This window comes from Phyllostomus discolor, chromosome 2, assembly GCF_004126475.2.
Source record: "Phyllostomus discolor isolate MPI-MPIP mPhyDis1 chromosome 2, mPhyDis1.pri.v3, whole genome shotgun sequence".
In the NCBI taxonomy this organism is placed as follows: Eukaryota; Metazoa; Chordata; class Mammalia; order Chiroptera; family Phyllostomidae; genus Phyllostomus; species Phyllostomus discolor.
In genome coordinates this window covers 185,287,558-185,308,382 of record NC_040904.2, presented here as the reverse complement: position 1 = coordinate 185,308,382, position 20,825 = coordinate 185,287,558, and the positions used below count along the sequence as shown (strand labels likewise).

At 35.1% G+C, this 20,825-nt stretch overlaps 1 protein-coding gene across 3 annotated transcripts in view; it reads left to right on the top strand.

Annotated features, from left to right (window-relative positions):
* Nucleotides 1-20,825, top strand: part of AEBP2 (AE binding protein 2) — a 70,512-nt gene that overhangs the window by 15,225 nt on the left and 34,462 nt on the right. For all 3 annotated transcript variants that reach the window (XM_028531696.2, XM_028531695.2, XM_028531699.2), the window contains exons 2-3: nucleotides 6,637-6,844; nucleotides 14,869-14,976. In XM_028531696.2, coding sequence (XP_028387497.1) covers nucleotides 6,637-6,844; nucleotides 14,869-14,976 — 316 coding nt within the window. The remainder of the gene's footprint in view (nucleotides 1-6,636; nucleotides 6,845-14,868; nucleotides 14,977-20,825) is intronic.

Below are 20,825 nucleotides of genomic sequence, written 5' to 3'. Positions count from 1 at the left end.
CTGAGAAAATAAACAATCTAAAAACAATTTATAGACTTTGAGTAGTCAATGAAACATTTTCCCAAATGAAATTTTATATGGAATGCCAATGCAGACGACACATTAAAATGGTATTTTATTAGTATTTTTATAGGTTTAAAAATTTTGTGTTAATTTATAAAGTCAGAAGAGTAAAGCATTTAGATGAATTTAGATTTTATTTATTTTTTAGAGAGAAGGGAAGGGAGGAAGAGAAACATCTATATATAAGAGGAGGTTACCTCTTGCATGTCCCTAATGGGGGACCTGGTCTGCAGTCCAGACATGTACCCTGACTGGGAATCGAACTGACCACTTTTGGTTCACAGGCCAGCACTCAGTGCACTGAGTCACACCAGCCAGGGCTCAGCTCTTTTTTAAAGTTAGACATTTCACTAGCCTGGAAATCATTTCAGAGCAGGGGGAAGAGGAGAAGGACCAAGAAAAATCCACAGCACAAACGAATTTCCTCACAGATAGCTGAAAAGACTGCAGATAAAGCTGTTTCTGCCCATTTGACCTCAGAATGGATTTCCCTCAGAATAAAATAAAAGTATTTCAGGTCAGAAACATACTTTTCCATTCAAGAGACATTTAATCTTTGCTCCTTATATAGTCTGGAACAGTGGTTCTCAAACATTTTCCTATTAATGATACTTTGCTTTCTCAAATATTGAGGAATATGACATATATCAATAAAGCTGTTAAAAGAGTTATTGAAGAATCTAAAGAGCTTTTGTTTATGTTGGTTATGTTTATCACTATAACAGAATTAGAAATTAAAACCAAGAACTTATAAAGACATTAATTTAAAAATAAACCAATTATATGTAACCTAAGCAGTATTCTTTTTAATGTAAAAATAATTTTTCCAATTAAAGATATAGAAGTGACATTGTTTTATATTTAATGCCTTTAAGGTCTGGCTTAATAGCTAGTTTCTTATATATGTGCTTCTGCATTCAGTCTGTTGCAGTGAATTAGGTTGGTTGAACTTTGTGAAGAAAATTTGGCCCCATACAGATATTTAGTAGAGAAGGAAGGAGTATTTTAGTAGCTATTTCAGATAATTTTGTGGCTATTTGATAATATGCCAAAACTTGACAAGTGATATCTGCAGTGTGGACTCTGAAATGATATCAGCAATTTTTTTTTCTTCTGTTAAACTGAGACCATGGTCTTGGCCTTCTTTGTCATGATAACATAACATCTGTGTATTATTTCCTCTAGTCCTGTATCTTGTTACTTAGCAAGCAGGTTTTTTTTTTAAGATTTTATTTATTTTTAGAGAGGGTAAAGGAGGGACAAAGAGAGGGAGAGAAATATCAATGTGTGGTTGCCTCTCACATGCCCCCTACAGGGGACCTGGCCCACAACCCAGGCATGTGCCCTGACTGGGAATTGAACCAGCAACCCTTTGGAACATAGGCCAGCACTCAATCCACTGAGCCATACCAGCCAAGGCAGCAAGCGGATCTTTACTTCTAATGTTGGCATCCTTTTTGGCCATGGCCAAGTCCACCAAGCAGATGCTTCGTTTGGCAGTAATTTGAGTTCTTAAAGAAGTGGCTATTCTATGTATGAATGAGTTGGCCCTTAGTTGGTTTCCTAAGGGAAACAGTTTCTGTAAATTTCATATAGTTAGCACTCTAGATGTTGGGGTAGAAAACTGTGATCTGCCAAATGGTTTCTTAACAAGGTCCATGGAAAAGTGGAGAAAGGGAATATTTAGGAAAGGACATGAAAATATCTCATGTCCTTTCCTAAATATTTCACTGGATTCTCTAACACTGTGTGTGCATGTGTGTTTATTTTTTGAAACTTAATGGGTTTTCTGTTGTCACAGAGTGTGTGTGTGTATGCAAATGCTTTAGTTTATTATTCTGTGAGATAATTCCTTAGCTTGGTTAGTCTCAGTTGGATAATAATAGTGAAAGAGATCTTTTAGAGTTTGCTACTTAAAATGTAGCAGCAGCATCAAGCAGATAGATGCTTGTTAAACATATATTGTGCTGGCCAAAAGATCTGTATTTTTTTTCCATAAAATAAGACACATTTTTCATTTTCACCAATAACTTTATTGATTTGGATATTTTGATTATGTTGGTTATGTTGGCCTGTGGTATAACATTGATTATTCTCAATTAATGCCTTGATTTGATTGCTGTCAACTTCAACTGGTCTACAGGATCAGGAGCATCATCATTCAGCGAGAAATCTCCACAAAACTTCGCAAACCACTTTTGACGTGTTTGATCGGTCACAGCACCTTCTCCATACACCACACAAATCTGTTTTGCATTTCAATTGTACTTTACCTTTCTTGAAAGAATAAAGCACAGTATGCCAAAATGTGTATTTTCTTCCATCTTCAATATTAAAATGGCTAACAATAATTCAATTTTGATTTAAAAAAAAAGCAGGCTGACAGAATAGCTGTCACAATACAGTTTAACACAATTGTCTTGAGTGAAGTTCAACTCAACAAAGTGCTGCTAGAGCCATCTTACCTAATGAGCTTTTTGGCCAATCCATTAGTATCTCAGGTCCTACCCTAACCCACTGAATAAATCTGCAATTAATAAGATCTCAGGTGATTCATATATATATGTTAGTTTGAGAATCTCCATTTTAGATGATTGAAACTATCTGAACAGTGTGAATGCTTTTTCTGACTCAGGTTTTTTTCCAAATGCCAGGCTGCTTTTGTTCACATTTTACAGAATCAGTACGTGTTCACTGGTAAAAAGAACTGATTGAAAATTTTTAATATATGTATGATTCTATAAATTTTATAAGATCAGGTGGAACATTACTTTTTAGTTCTGCTCATCTTGTTATGTTACTGTTAGAGGAAGAAGGATACTACTTTCTATGAAATCTCTATCTAGCTTAGGATCCTGTCAAAATCAGAAATCACCTGTAACTTGTCTCCTGTGCTCCCCTGTATTAGGGCTGTTGCCTTCATTAGTCTGTAGAGTGGAGGGAATTGCTGATTGCAGCATGGATCTGGGGCCAAGAGGGAGCCTTTGGGTATAGGATTGGACACTTCCTAGAAGTTGGGGATTTTAAGAGGAATTGTGAAGCAGGACTGCGTTTGGTCCTGCTCAGCTATGGGAAGCTCTGTGTGGAGGCGGTACATAGTGTGAAGTGTCTGTCAAGTCTTCCAGGGCATGGGACCTGCCCTGTATCTGTGCTATTGCATTCGTACCTTAGTTGCCAATGATGACGTTCATGCTTTTAACACCTGCATTATACTGTCCTCTCTTTTTTTTTAAATCCTCACCTGAGAACATGCCCATTGATTTAAGAGACTGGGGAATAGAGGGGGAGAGAGAAACATCAATTGGTTGCCTCTCATACATGCTCCAACTGGGGGCAGAACCTGCAACCTACATTTGTGCCCTGACCAGGAATTGAACCTGTGACCTTTGGTTCACAGGAGGATGCTTCAACCATCTGAGCCACACCAGCCAACGCTATACTGTACTGTTACTAGGATGTATATTCAAATGAAGTACTGTTTTTTAAGTGAGTGAAATTGCACATAGAGTGATTAAACAATGCTTTTAGTGTTCATAGATTTTTTAAAGTTGATTTTTACGTATGTAGAGAGACATCAATTTGTTGTTCCATTTATTTATGCATTTATTGGTTGATTCTTGTATGTGCCCTGACTGGGGATCAAACCCACAACCTTGGAATATGGGAATATCATTCTAACCAACTGAGCAACTTGGCCAGGGCCTTTTCATAGATACTTGGATTTGTCAAATTTCCATTCAGTGATAAACTGAATGCTAAACACTGTGTAGATAGACCCTATATTGCTAATTGGGTTTATCATAAGTATATGAGTCTCTTGACCTTGCATTGCTTTGCTCAATTTAAAGATAATTGATTTAGTTTCACTTTTAATTCATTTTGGACTTGTAACTACAATTAGCATAGTTTTGTGGTTAAAAATGATACAAAAGGAGATATAGATATAGATACACACACACACACACACACACACACACACAGTGAAAGGATATGTACAGTGAAAGTTTCTCTCCTATGCCGCTCTCCCAGCCCCCAACATCTGTGTTGTATGTATCCTTTAAAAGAGAGTTTGCCTCTAGAGGATAGTTGTATCTAAATCTATCTCCTTCCTCCACTTAGGTATGCAAATTGGAACCTTACTACACTGCACTCGTGTGTGGATGTGGGTTGGGTTTTTTATAAAGATTTTATCTATTGGAGAGAGGTGAAGGGAGGGAGAAAGAGAGAGAGAAACAATGATGTGTGAGGGAAACACTGATTAGTTGCCTCTTGCTCACCCCCAAACTGGAGACCTGGCCAGCAAGCAACCCAGGCATGTGCCCTGATAGGGAATTGAACCAGTGACCTTTTGGTTTGCAGGTCAGTTCTCAATCCAAGTCACACCAGCCAGGGTGGATTTTTTTGACTTTACCTTTGAGATTGTACCATAATAGGTCACTGAGATTTATTGCTTTTCCCAAGATTGTTCATTATAAATTGAGTGTGATTAGTTGTTAAAGTTGTTAATATTTTATTTACCTTTAGTTAATTAGTATGGCTTACAAAAATGTGAGCTTAACAGTTAAAATGTTTTAAAATATATATTGCAAGTAATAAGGAAAATAGATAACCATGTAACAGTTAAGGGCCACATGAACTTGAAATTTCTAGGGCTTAAATAAACATTTTATTTTTTATTTATTTAAAAAAATTTTTTTTAGAGAGGAGGGGAGAAGAGAGAGGGAGAGAAATATCAGTGTGAGAAAGAAACATTGATTGGTTGCCTCTTGTGGGAACTGAACCCACAACTTAGGCATGTGCCCTGACCAGGAATCAGCTGGCTACCCTTAGCTTTGCCATACGACACCCAACCATCTGAGCCACACCAGTTAGGGCAAAAGTTTGTATTTTAGTATAGGAGAACTACCATACTCACAGTTTACTTCTGCAAAAACAGTTTATGAATAAATATTCAGGTATTCAAGAGCTTTTTTGTATTTGAGAGTTTTAAAGAGATCACAAAATTTTAGAGTTGCAATTCGACTTTATATATTGACTGGTAGGTAGATAACCAGATGAACTTAAATACATGAATATCCTTTAAAGGAAAATCTGAGACATTTTTGGTATCTGAAGCATTATACAAGGACATTTTTGCTAGCTTTTGGGGTTGCATTTGACGTTAGGCACAAATCATTAGGCTTACTTAAAAGGTTCTAATTCAGTATAATTCTTAGGTGGGAGAAAAGTTTTTTTTTAAAGGTATAATTTATTTTTAGACAGTAAGGAAGGGAGAGAAATATCAATGTGTGGTTGCCTCTCTTGCGCCCCCCACTAGGGACTTGGCCTGCAACCCAGGTATGTGTCCTCGACTGGGAATTGAACCGGCAACCCTTTGGTACGCAGGCCAGCACTCAACCACTGAGCCACACCAGCCAGGGCAGCAAATAAGTTTTAAATGGTATAAGTGAATGTTCTTATTTTTAGAAGGCATGTGCTGAAATGATTGTGGTTGAAGTATGTTTGCAACTTGCAGATGATTGAGCAAAACAAATTAGAAACAACTAATAGGATAGCATGTACTTACTGCTGAGTTCAGATTTAGGTAGACTTTTCTACATCTTTACAATTTTCTGTAATAAAAATGGGGTAGGGAAACATGCCCCTAAATATAATATAATTTTTATAACTTACTGATACTTAAATTACAAGCTGGTGTAGATAGCTTTTAATTTAGTCTGAAAATATTCTTTCTGTTGACCATTCTGTAATTGAAGCTACTTCCACGTAGTTTCTCTGTTGGGAAGATAATTGGAGGAAAAAGCAGTAAATTGCTTTTAAAATGAAGGCAAAAGTATGTTAAATTTCATTAAGATGTGAAATTTTGAGCAATAATTTTTATTACTAATGTAATTTTTCATAAATAAAGAGGTTACTAATATGTAATACTTTGCTTAGTAAATAAAAAGTAAAAGGGATTGATTAGCATTTTCAGTCTTTTGGTCGATAGAGATTAGTTTTAAAAAGACATTTTATTTGGAATTGGGTAAAATCAGAAACTTTTCTCTCTTCTGCTTTTTTATTTAGAGGGGAAAATACAGCGAAATTTCCCAATTTACTTGAGATGGAAAGAGGTAGGATGTGGCAACAGTTATATTCTCAGATTAATGAATAGATGAAAAGATGTCAGATCATCTAGTGATTTGCAAACTGTAAAGATAATCTTTTGATTCTGAATTACTTGCAGCTGGAAACTTTATCCTGCTTAACTATGGAAGGGATGAAATGCAATGAGCTTTGTTTATGTGTGTATATGTTTTCTATAGGATATAGTATCTGGGAGTTCATGTCTGCCAAAAGTTGCTTAAATATTCCATACATATCTGGCTTTTGAGGTACTAGCATTTTTTTGGCCTTTATTTGCACTTTATTGCCAACTAAATAAGTTCAAAGCAGTGTTATTCTATAATGGAAAATATGGGTAGTATACTTTGGAGCACAATATCAGGTGATAATCTTAATTAAATATTTATAAGATCATATTCATGTTAGTGAATTTCTAGGAATAACACAGCCTTTTTTCTTCTTTTGTAGCATAAGCAGTACTATAATGGATGTAGACAGCACAATTTCCAGTGGGCGTTCAACTCCAGCAATGATGAATGGACAAGGAAGCACTACTTCTTCAAGCAAAAATATTGCCTATAATTGTTGTTGGGACCAGTGCCAGGCTTGCTTCAACTCTAGTCCAGATCTGGCAGATCACATCCGTTCCATACATGTAGATGGTCAGCGAGGAGGGGTTGGTTTTATCATTTCTTTTTTTTACTCCCTGTTTTCATTAGTTTTATTAATTTATAATTGTTAGTTAGGCTTATTTTTTTCTCAAAGTAATTTGGGATTGTTTTTACACAGGCTTTATTTTTTCAAATGTTTTTTTTCCTTTTTATTTACAGATTCCCACATACTTGATGGAATCTAAATAGAACATATGATGTGTTGGACTTTAATTTACTCTTAGGTATATTACTTTGAGGAAATAAGACTTCCTAAAATATAGTGGGAATATTATGAATGAATACAGTATATTCCAAGGTTCTGAGATTTCGAGTTGAGGACATTTAGGAATTCTCATTGTTTAGGGTTTCTGTTAGAGTAGTCCTACATTACCCCTGATGCTGCAATTAACTGGAGAGACTATTGGTACCAGGATTAGTATATACAATCCTATTGACCTATAACCTTTCAGGAATACATTTAATAGTGTCAGTTCATATAGTTAGTGGATAAAGAACTAAGCAAATTAGGTGAATCAAAGTGTAATGGACCAAGATATTTATAATATTATTTATAATAGTTACAGTTTTTTTCAACTTAACCTAGGTTTGTCCTGAACAGTTACCATGTTCATTACATTTTCCAGAAATTAGTGTAACACTGTAAATACAGATAATTTATCAGGCCACACATTTCCCATCTCCCTGCCATCACTGTTTGTGATATACTGATACTAAAATGGCTAAAATCATCAGGGTTTAAGAGAATAGGCAACTGTTTCCAAGGTTGTATTGATAATTAGATTGTATTATTGATCTTTAAAAAACAAAACAAAACATGCAATCATATAAGTTCCCCTAACATTTTAATCCTTGGTATTGCATTTAAAATTTTTTTTTTAAGAAGTATTTGCTGTTGTCACAAAATGTTGTAATATGTCAGTAGTTTTTTGATTACTCAAGCTTGATAAGTAACCATTTGTCTTATTATTAGATTTAATGTATGTGGCATCTAGGTCAGTACCAGATGGTGTATTAATGAATTGTGTCCATTGTATGTTTTTTCACTATGTAACCCATCTCAGTGGTTAGGCAATTTTGGTAATACTTTCCTTTCCCTGCCTTCCAGTCAGGTTTTTGGTGTGAACTTACTTAGCTAACCATGTTGGTTTCCTGGTCATTACTGAGTTGCCTTTTGTGAGCCCATGTTTGAGACCACTTGTTAATATATCACCATGGTAGTCTTTTGAGCCATGGCATAATGCTTGACTTAGCTATTTATTGAATTGTGACCTATGTAGAAGATCTCTAGGTTTTTCTTCAAAGGCATGGTATAATTTCACATTTGTAAGTTGTGGGTACTACAGGTCGAGTTGGCACATAGCCTTATGCGTATGTTTTCATCTCTTTATAGATTTGTAGAAAAAATGGAGTTACATACTGAATGTAGCATATAATCACTGCAGCTACATGTACCTTATTGATAATACAGAGCCAGACTTAAACTCTTTCTTATTTCTATAATATGTATGAACTTGTGGAAATCAAAACCCTATGTCATTTCTTGAACCCTTATTCACAAAATCACTTTATTACAAACAATAAGATTCTCTTAATTTTAAGAGTAATGCTATTTTGACTACAGAAAGGAGTCCTTGTTTTTGGAGGACATTGACTTAGAAATGAAAGATGTATTGGAGAAATGTAAAAAACACATCCCAAGTATTTCTACATACCAATCCTTGGCATATAGACTAAGCTTTCAGGATGCAAGTATGAATGAGGATTTGAAAACCTGATACTATATAGCATAGGGAATCTTGATCTGGTTTTGGGCTTTAAAATAGAGTAGTTGGTTGGAACTTTTTTTTTTAAATGGCCTCTTTGAAGTTTGGAACTTAATTTATTTTTCTCTCTCTTTTTAAAACTTTTTTATTGTTTTTTCTTTTCTTTCATTACCCTTTAGTCCCCTTAACCTCCCATCCCCCTACCCCTGCAAGCACCACACTGTTATCTATGTCCAGGAGTCCTTTTTCCTTTTTGCTCAGTCCTTCCACCCCTTCCCCTTAGCTGTCATCCTTCTGTCTGTGTCCATTTTGTTTGTTCAGTTTGTTCATTAGATTTAACTGTTTTTAAGTGTACAGTTCAGTGGCATCAGTATATTTTTACATTGTTGTGCAATCATAACCACTGTCCATCTCCAAAACTTTTTCATTATCCAAAACTGAAATCTGTACCCATTACACAATAACTTCCTTATCCTCCCTTCCCCCAGCCCTTGGTAACTGTTGCTCTACTGTCTTTGTATAAAATGACTATTCTAGATATTGCATATAAGTGGAAAACAGCAGATTTTGATGACATAGTTATCTTTTTAGATTTTCAAGTTTTTTTTTCTACCCTAAGTGTTAAACTATTGTAATGGAATAAAAACAAATGAAGAAAAATGTGGTAACTGTAGAGGACTCGGTGCTTCTAATTATTGAAAGATAACATTTTTATTGAAGCAGTAGTTAACAGTAATATAGTTAAATGCTATATTAATTCCTTTTTTTTCTCATCCCACTTTGATCTTCACCCTAGAAAAAACCAAAACCATCATGTAGGATGGTTTAAAAACTTCTTTACCTCCTTCAACTATATGTTGCTATGTCACGTGGACTTTGTGTTTGTAGGCTAAAGCAGGTGGAGTTAGGTTTTCCTAATCTTTTCATGTATCAAAGTGGTTAGATACTTAACTCTACATTAAAAGTTATACTAACCACTTAAGTACCGAATTATGAATGTACCTTTTTAAAAAAGAATCATGAGAGAATTTTCTCCTATTTAAAAAATAAAATAGGCACAAAAAATGAATCTTTTCTGTTAAGTGTAGTAAGAGTTGTGTTTTGGGGTTCTTACTTTCATGTATGACTGCATTTTCAAAAGTAGAGTGAGTAGACTAATTAGTAAATTACTAATCAAATTTCAAACTCCAGTGTCCTGGTAATGCACACCTAAGTTTTGGTAGGTGGGGAGGAACTTCATCCTCTAGGATTTCAGTGGTTGAGTAAGATTCACTAGTCTTTTATTCTTTCTGTTTTAACTGTTTAAAAATAGTTGCCAGAAAGACATATGTTTATGTTCTTTGATACAAGAGTTATTTTACATGTGCCATTTTATTACGTTTACTTTTGTGTATGTTCTTTAGTGTGTGTGAGGGGAGAGGGCCTGAGGGAGATTGAAGGTGGGTGAGTCAGGATATTCAAAGACTTGAATGAGACCAGTTAACTTTATGTTGTACAAAATGACATACGTAGACTCTCAAGGTTAAATCAGACTGCTGTTAGGAAGTGAAATCAATCTCAGGAGGTCACTTTGCATTTTGATTGCCAAATAGTTTATTACTGTAGTATTATGAAAAATATTTCATTACTGTAATTTGAGGGGTTTTTTGGTAATTGGATCTTTTTAAAAAAATTATTAATTGATATGATCTTTTTGTGTCATACTGTCAAAGGAATTGAATTTACTAGTAAAACTAGTCCCTCCACCCCCATATTTGGGCATTGTAACTTATATTGCTTCCTGACTCTGTATTTAGAATATATTTGGCTGATTTTTAATTTACTAGTAATCACTGAGTAATTTTCTTTGTGTGTACATAAACTCTGTCAGATTGCATTGATTGTATTTTCTGAAGGTAAAGCTCACCTATTCTGACAGAACTGAATTAGATTTCCTTATTTATTTACTTTTAGAGAGAGGGGAAGGGAAGGAGAAAGAAAGGGAGAGAAAGAGCAATGTGTGGGAGAAACGTCAATAGGTTGCCTCTCACACACCCCCAACAGGAGACCTGGCCCACAACCAGGCGTGTGCCCCAACTGGGAATCAAACCAGCAACCTTTTGTTTCACAGGCCAGTGCTCAATTCACTGAGCCGTATCAGGGAGAGGACAGTTTCCTAGAGGAGTTCCCAACAGAAAGTATCCCTGTAACATTGAAATTGTTGACCTATACATCTTACAAATTAGGTCATTGTACATTATAAGATTTTTTGGTAGTTTGAAAACGCTCTTTAAATGGTTGTGTAGTGCTTTTTAAAGAAAAATTGTATTTAATTGATTATGCTATTACAGTTGTCCTGATATTGCTCCCCTTTATCCCACTCCACCCAGCACCATCTACTCGGTCAGACAATCCCACATCATTGTTCATGTCCATGGGTTATGTTCATATGTTCTTTGGCTACTCCATTTCCTATACTGTTTTTTTACATCCCCATGTCTATTCTGTAACTACGTGTTTGTACTTACATTAATTAATTAATTAATTAATTTAGGGGAAGGGAGGGAGAAAGAGGGGGAGAGAAACATTAATGTATGGCTGCCTCTCCTGTGCGCCCTACTGGGAACCTGGCCCACAATCCAGGCATGTGCTCTGACTGCGAATTGAACCAGCAACCCTTTGGTTCGCAAGTGGATTGAGGCTGGCACTCAATCCACTGAGCCATACCAGCCAGGGCTGTTTGTACTTATTAATCCCCTCGCCTCTTCACCCATTCCTTCACACTTCCCTCCTATCTGGCAACATCAAAACACTCTCTGTATCCATGATTCTGTCTCTGTTTTTCTTGTTTGCTTAGTTTGGCTTTTGATTCAGTTGTTGATAGGTAATTTATTTATTGCCATTTCATTGCTCATAGATTTGATCTTTTTCTTATATATAAATTCCTTTAACATTTCATATAATAATGGTTTGGTGATGATGAACTGCTTTAGTTTCTTCTTGTCTGGGAAGCTCTTTATCTGCCCTTTGATTCTAAATGATAGCTTTGCTGGGTAGAGCAATCTTGGATGTAGGTTCTTGCCTTTTATCACTTTGAGTACTTGTTGTCAGTCCTTTCTTGCCTGCAGAGTTTCTTTTGAGAAATCAGTTGACAGTCTTATGGGAATCCCCTGTAGGTAGCTAACTGTTTTTCTCTTGCCGCTTTTAAGATTCTCTGTTAATCTTTAAACTTTGGCATTTTAATTATGATTTGTCTTGGAGTGGGCTTCTTAATATCCATCTTGTTTGGGACTCTCTGCTTCCTGGACTTGCGTGTCTATTTCCTTCACCAAATTAGGGAAGTTTTCTTTCATTATTTTTTCAAATAGATTTCCAATTTCTTGCTCTTTCTCTTTTCCACTTGAAGTTTTCCCAGAGGCTGCTTGTACTATCCCCATTTTTTGTTTTTTGGGGTTTTTTTTGGATTATTTTTTTCTTGTTCTGGTGGGTTATTTATTATTTTTTGCTTCCTTATTTTCCAAATCATTGATTTGATTCTTTGTTTCATCCTCTCTACTATTGTTTCCCTGTAATTTGTTTTTTCACTTAGTGTATCCTTTTCTGATTGGATCTTTTTTATGCTGTTGAGGTCCTCAGTCAGTTCTTGAGCATCAGTATAACCAGTGTTTTGAACTCTGCATCTGATAGATTGCTTCTCTCCATTTTGTTTAGCCTTTTTTCTGGAGTTTTGATCTGTTCTTTCATTTGGGCAATGTTTCTTTTTTTTTATTCCCTCCCTTAGTGGCAGAAAAATCTGGTGGTGGTGATTTTGAGAAAGGTGTCCAGTATCTAATACAAACACAGTTTTTCTGTCAGTCAGTCTTGCTTACAGAATATATATCATTTTGCATTTTTATCATGTCTTGGAGTTACCAAATGTGTGCTCATTGTGTCTGTTGTGACTCTCCCAATGTTATATAACTGGGAAGTGTGAAAACTGGATAGAATTTAGTTACTTACTTTTCTTCTTTCTGTTTCTGTAACATCTAATACAACCCAGTTAACATAAGTCTATCATAAGAGCCCAGGCTAGGAACCTCTGTACCTCAATATTCTAATTAGTATAGATAAATTTCAGTTCACTTTAACATAGTGTAGAGAAACCATGAGAGATTTTATTTTTGAATAATTCCTTTCATGTTGGGGCTTAATTCCTATGGTGTTTGGTTTTCAGGGTATATTTTGCAATGAGAAAGTTTCTAAAAATTAGGGTATAAAAATGTTTTTCATGTGCTGACATAAAAAAAGACTGAGGCTTGAATACTTTTGTCAGGTTTTGTACTACCTGTACAAACCCTTTATCAAAGGGTTTTTCTAATATATATTAGGAAAGAAAATTTAGCTTTTAAAAATTTTGTGGTTTTTGTGGATCCTTGATGTGGATTTCTGGTGTCATTTTGTGTATCAAGACTATCCTTGTGCAAGTTTATTGCTTCTTCCTCCTTTCCCCCTAATTATTTTTCAAGTATTTCACCGAAATATGACTAACCATAGTTAGCTTTGGTCTTTTTACACTTACTTCATTTCCTCAAATATTTACTAAGTTGAAGGTTATGGTTTTTCTTTGAACCTGAAAGTGTTGCCCTAATAATGTTACTAGACATTATTCCATCTAGACTCTGGACGATACCTACTCACAATTAAGGCTATTATCTGATGAAATTACAGGATCTGCCATTCTATATTTATATTTTTTCTTAGGAGATTTATGGTTTCTCTCAAATGCAGTGGTTGGGTAATATTTAGGTTAGTGCAGAGTTTGAGTATTTTTCTGATTTTTTTTTGAGGGTATTATAATTCAGCACAGGGATCACTCGAGAGTTACAGCAACAGAATTCTATAAACATTATTATATAAAGTATGTTAATTTGTTCCCAAACACTTGTTTTAAGGCACTTTTGTCTTAGAGGGGTATGACTTGTGAGCATTTTAAACCAAGTTCTGATTTATATTTTTTACTTGGATGGAAAATTTAAGACTTTCAGAGTCTAGTAAGTCATGAATCAGGAAATTGATAGATAGCATTGATTATCTGTATGTGATCCTCAAGTCTTACTGAATTAATTACCATAACATGTAGTTGTAGCTTCACAGTTTTTCCCCCATAATTCATTTAAAATGTAACTTTTAATTCTGGCAACTTCAGGAATTATTTTATAAACATGTACTAGGTCAGGAATTTTAAGTTATAAAGGAGGAAATGTTAATGACTTTTATATCTGCTTAACTTAAAGAAACTAGCAAATCTGTTGTGGAACAGGATATGAGAGAACTTTCTCTAAATAGTCACGTCAACCAGCAATAATAGCAGTGTTGCCTGTTTAGACCTATCTGATGTAAAATGGTTTTGGTTTTTCATAAAAACTGATCTCAGTTTTTTTTAGATCATTCATTTTTCTTGACTTGAAGGAAATTTATTTTAAACTGACTTTAATGATTTTTTCCTCAGTTCTGTATGTTTTTTGTCTCTGTTCTATAATATAGTTAATACATTATAGTTTTCGAAGTGTGGCTCTATTTATAATTGTTCTTACCCCAGAAAAGAACAGAGTGTAGAAATTGTACTTTGAAGGTGATGATTACAGTAGATTAATATTTCTTTTGCTGATGTTAGCAATCCATTTTAATGTTCAGCTTCATGGAAATATAATCAATTAGGAAATTGATATCTCACTGATAGGGAAATGATAAAAGATTAGATTGTTAGTTGACAGACTTGTGCTTTTTCAAACCCAGTCATAGTTACATGAATCCAAGAACGTATGTCTATAATAATGATAGAGTAGCTCATGCCCATTGCTTTTGCAATTTTGCTTTTTTGTATTAATTTGACTTTTTGCATTAGATTTTGGTTCCTATTCAAGGTATTTGAAAATCATTTTTAATGAATAGAATAATGTAAGAATGAGTAGTGTGGGTGTGAGAATAGGAATTCAGGAGCAGGGGAATTGTAATTTGGTAGTTTAATTGCATTACTTATTCTTTTAGGATAAAAGTATCAGTATCCACTAATTTACATTTATTAGTTCCTTATTGAGGACACGGACGGCAGCCTTAAAGGGGAAGGGTTAAAACGGCCTCTCATACTGGAAGTTCAGAACGTTTAACATTAAGCATTTGATTGACTCATGCATTAAATGGCTCTTTTTGCCAACTGAAGACTAGCAACATGTTTATTTGAGCTTCAAGGAATAAAACTTTGTTGAAATAAGTAATGGAAATTATTATGGCTCTTCTTTTAACAGGTATTTGTTTGCTTATGGAAAGGTTGTAAAGTATACAACACACCGTCAACCAGTCAGAGTTGGTTACAGAGGCATATGCTGACACACAGTGGAGATAAACCTTTCAAGGTAAGTACATGTATGTGATTTTTTAAATTTCAACGTGGAAAGTTTCTTAATGGGCATACTTTTGCCTTTCTAAAACATTTTAAAAGAACTGTTTTGTTTTAATGTTCCAGTAGATACATGGAATTTTAAAAAACAGGTGGGAGAAAGAAGATTTAATACAATTATTAAAATTTGGAGAATAGAAAAAATGTCTCTGAGAGTAGGGTCTTGAAAATAGTGCATAGACGAATGACTTGAATGCATGTGTTTAAGTTGGTTGGTTGGTATTAATACCTTCTGCTCTGATTGTTCTCTCACTGTTACTGGTTTCAGCCTTTTTTTTAATTAGCCAACAATGATTATTACATAAAAAATATAATTGTAGAACATGAAGGGACTTGATTCCTTTCAATTTTGAAGTCATGCACTGAACTTAGTTGTAAATTACTGTGTCTAATCGATGTACTGCAGAAAATCTGTAAAAAGAGGAAGCTTTTATAAAAAACATTTTCCTGTTTATCTTTATTAAAAACTAAAATATTTGGCTTGTAATTATGGAAAGCATACAGACTTAAAGTTCAAAGAAGTTTAGTAGTTTTTAAATCCATGGTATCTGCTGCTATGAAAATACTGTCCCAGAAACTTTCCTTGAGTTTCATTAGAAAGGAGATAATTCTTGAGGAGTTACTTTTGAAAAAAAAAAAATGTTTTTTTGAAAAGACAACTTTTAACAAGTTTTAAAAATGTATGAAGACCCCGGCTGGTGTGTCTCAGTGGATTGAGTGCTGGCCTGCAAACCAGAGGCTTGCCTGTTCGATTCCCAGTCTAGGGCACAGGCCTGGGTTGATGGCCAGGTCCCAGGGTGGGGTGGGTAGGGGGTGCAGGCATGAGAGGCAACCACACATTGATGTTTCTTTCCCTCTCTTTCTCCCTCTCTAAAAAATAAATGAAATCTTTAAAAAAAATACATAAAATGCCATAACTGCGTGATTCAGTTGGAGTATTGTCCCGGGCACTGAAAGGTTGCTTGTTCGATTCCCACTCAGGGCACATGCCTAGGTTGCAGGTTGGATCCCTAATTAGGGCATGTAGAGGAGGCAGCCAGTCAGTGTTTCCCTCCCTCCTTCTCTCCCTCCAAAATTGGACGCTGTCCTCAGATGGGGATTAAAAGAATGTATAAGAAAATAATTCACACTTAAAATCTTGCTTTCTTTTTTTGTTCCCTTATGCCTTCTCTTGCAAATAACTGTTACTAGTTTCTAGTGAGTTCTTCTAATATTTCTTTAGGAAATGACAAGCAGATAAGCCTGTAATCTCATTCTTCTCCCTTTCTATCACAGAATTTAGTAAACTATATACTGTCTATACTTTTTAAAATAAGCTTTTTATTTTAAAGCAGTTCTAAATTTACATAAATATTACAAAGATTATAGTTTTTCAAATATACAAGTTTTCCCTATTATTAACATTTTTATTGGGTGTATGTGTACCTTGCCTTTTTAAAAAACATTTTATACTAGAGACGTTTCTGTATTTGCTCATAGGGAATATTCTCTTTTTCTTGATTTTCAACAGTTTCATAGTATTTCATTGTGTGTGTCTGGCAGTTTATTTAACCAAACTTTTAGACACTTGAGTTGTTTCTAGTCCTTGCTATTACAAATAGTGCTATAGTGATGAGTCTTTAAGCATGTCATTTTTCGTATTTATGCTTATATATGGAGGAAAAATTTCCCAAAATGATGTGAGTGGGTGGATCAAATGCTATATAAAAGCATTGGTAATTAACAAAAAAATTTTAAAATTTATTGATTAGCAAGAGAGAAAGAGAGACAGACTTATTGTTCCACTTACTTATGCATTCATTGGTTAATTCTTGTATGTGTCCTGACTGGGGATCAAACTCACACATTTGGTGTAAAGGGATGGCAGTCTAACCAAATGAGCTACCTGGCCAGGGTGAGCATTGGTAATTGTGACTAATACTGCTAAATTGTCCTCCCTGGGCGTTGTGCCCTCATCAGCAATGTTAGAGCAGCTGCCTTCTCCATAGTCTTCCTAACAGGGTGCTGTTAAGATATTGGATTTTTGCCAATCCAATACATGAGAAATTGTATCCTAATGTAGTTTTAATTCGCTTTTCTTTGATTATGAGTGATGTTGGACATCTTTTCATATGTTTAACCGTTTGAATTTCTTTTTCTCTATGTTTTTAAAAAATCAGTGGTCTCATTGAGCTTTCTGCTGACATGTGGATCCTATAACTTTAACACCTTAGTTTTTCCTATAGACATACTACAGATCATGTGACCTGGTGCAGGTTTTTAAACTTTTTTCTAATGTGTAACCGGTAATAATAGTTACTTCATAGAGTCGTACACTGTATGTTATACGTGAAGTAAAAGAATAATTTACTTTCTTATATTTGAAGTAAAAGAATAATTTACTTTCTTATATTGTGAATTTTCATATATTTTTCCTTGAGGCAGCAATTTATTGCTGGTTGATTATGATGTGCAGGTTAATTTCAAAGTCCATACAAATGGGTTTTTCCCCAAATCCTCTTTTTAGAAACTATAGATGATTCCCATTAGAAAGGGGGAAAGAAATTGTTGCATAAGAAAGGCAGGCCTGTGCTCCTTTGGGAACTTACATTCTTTAGGTTTATATAAATCTAAACGGATTTGAGTAATGAAAGTTTTAAGTGGATTTTTTAAAAAAAGTTTAAAAAGATTTCATTTATTTTTAGAGAGAGGGGAAAGGAGGAAGAGAGGGAGAGAAACATCCGTATGTGGTTGCTTCTTGTGCGTCCCCCACCAGGGATCTGGCCCACAACCCATGCATGTACCCTGACTGGGAATTGAATTGGTGACCCTTTGGTTTGCAGGCTGGTACTCACTCTACTGAGCACATCAGCCAGGGCTATTCTAAGTGTTTTAAAAGTGACCTATGAAAGAATCTCTGGAAACATGGATTAGAGATCAATTAAATGTACGCTTGACCCTTGAACAACACAAGAGTTAATACCTGTGCATTAGAAACTCTTTGTATAACTGTTGACGCCATCAAAACTTAACTATATTCAGCTCTCAGTTTCTGGGGAGGATTGGTTCCAGGACCCCCAAGGATAGGAAAATCTGTAGATGCTCAAGTCCTGTGTGTAAAATGGCATCAAACGGTGCTTCTAGTTTGCCTGGCCTTCCATATTCACATCCATGGATTTCCAACAGTGATCTAAAATACTGCTTTTGCTCTGCACTTGGTTGAATCTATGGCTGCAAACCCCACAGATACAGAGGGCCGACTGTATTTATTGAAGAAATCTTCATATAAGTGGACCTGTGCAGTTTAAAACCATTTTGTTCAAGGGTTATGATACTGTATAATAGGAGCTGGGAAAGAGGAGAAGTTGCGTGTAGTTGACTGTACATGTAGATAGAGGGGAATGATGAGTCGATGATGTTTTGGGGTGAGTCTCTTATTTTGGGGGGGGACAGAAAACCCAAAATTTTTTTTTCCAAAAAATAAGAGGCTCACTCCAAAACATCATGACCTCATTGCCTTAAAGTACAGTTAAGGTTCAACAATTTAGAGATTTGTTTTCTATGTATGCACCTGTATAACCACTACTCCAATGAAGAATATTTTGAGGAAACAAAATTGCCAATGTCCCTTTCCAGTCTATCCCTTTCCAGTCCTCTCCTTCACCCCCCAGGACATTTTATAATTTCTGTCATCCTGGCTTAGTTGAGTCAGCCTTTGTGTCTGGCCTTTTTCACCTAAGAAAATACCAATGAGATTTTCCTTGTTGTATGTACCAGTCATCTTTTTAAAATTGATGTGTAGTATTTGATTGTACAGATAAATCAGACATTATCCATTCTCATGCTGATGGACATTTGTATTGTTTCCAGTCTTTAGCTACTGTTAATAAGCTGCCTTGTGCCCCTTCTTCTGTGTCTTTTAATTGCATACACGCATTCATTTCTCTTGGCTGTATACCTGTTAGTGGAATTGCTGAGTCCTTGAATAGGGCATTTTTAGCTTTTAGAATGTGCCAAACCCATCTCCAAATTGGTTATATTATTTCACATTCCCACCAGCAGCAAATGAGAGTTTTAGTTGCTCTATATCTTGATAGTATCAGCCTTTTTAATTTTAGCCTTTTTGGTGGTTGTGTGGTGTTACCTCATTGTGGCTTTAATTTTTATTTCCCTGGTGAGTTCTGAACACATTCTCATGTACTTAATGGCTATTTGGATTTCCTATTTTAGTGAAGTGCCTATTTAAGCCTTTTATTATTTTATCGAATGGTTTGTCTTTTATTATATAACTTTTTAGTATTTTGGGAATACGTCCTTTGTCAGATATATGTATTACAAGTACAGTTTTCCAGTCTATTTTTTGGTTCTTTTTACCTTTCCTAATGGGGTCTTCTCATGAATAGCTTTTAATTTTAGTGAAGTCTAATTTATCAACTTTTTTATGATTAGTTTTTTTGTTATTCTTTAAAAAAAATCTATGCCTGCCCTCAGTATGTAAAGATGAGAAGCACTTACAAAAATGCCAAGAGTTTTGTTTTCTGGTGTTAGATCATTTCAGGCATCTGTAAGTACATATATTTTAAATGTAATTTACATAACATAAAGTTTACCAACTGTACAATTCAGTATTTTTTGGTGTATTCACAAGGTTGTACAGACATGACCACTATCTAATACCAAAATAATGTGCTTTTGAGAAAAAGAAAAGAAAGCATAAAAGAATAAGTGGACAGTTTGGGTAATAGCATGCAGTTTCAGATATATATATGTGAAACTCAATCCACTGAGCCACCGCAGCCAGGGTGGGTTTTTTAAAAAAATGCACACTGATGTGACAGGAGACACAAAACAATCTAATAAAATTATTTCGAATGAAATTAAAGACAACTAAGTGCTACTAGATAGAGCTGTCTTACGGAAAAAAATGAAGCTTTTTGGCCAACCCAGTACATCTCTCCATCTGTCTTCCACCATCTCTCCTCCTCTCTTTTACCTACCAGTACAGCGCGCGTGCGCGCGCGCACACACACACACACACACACACACACTCACACTTTGTTTGAGAGGAGCAGTGTACCTAAATACTAAATTCAGTGTGTATTTCCTAAGAACAAGGACATTCATTTACGTAACCTTAGTACCATTGTCGAAATCCAGAAACTTGATGTTACTAGCTATTCAAATTTCATAAATTGTCTCAATAATAGCGTTTATATAGCAGATTTGGATTCAAAATGAGGATCACACATAGTTTTTATGACTCCTTTAATCTTCAGGTTTCTTCAGCCTTTCTTTATCATTCATGGTACCGATATTTTTGAAGAATTTCAATCTTTTATTTTGCAGTATGTCCTCCATTTTGGGGTTGTTTGGTGATTTTATAATGACCAGATTTCAATTAACAATCCATCACCTTACACACTTACACTTCAGTGGGAATCTTTGGCTTTTCAACAAACATTCTCTGTATTAATACAAAGCTTTAAACACCCTGTTCTGCTATCTTTCATTAATTCTTCTTTGCCATTTGTATGTCTGTGTGTCTGTTTGGAGCTCTGTGTTGCCTAGCCCTGACAGTCAGTTTCTAGGAAGCTCCCACTCACTGAAGAGTAAGTACACTCTGAATATAAGTAAGGATAATAGCTGCAGTGATCATCATGATATAAAAAACAAAAATGATTCTTCCCACCCCCAAAGAAAGAAAAATGAAATGGTCCCTGTTGGAGAATAGTAGGGGTTTCATTATTTGGAAAGAATAAGAATCAAGAGGTTTTTCCTTTACTGTATAAACTGTCTCAGTGGATATCCAAATCCTGATGTCTGAGT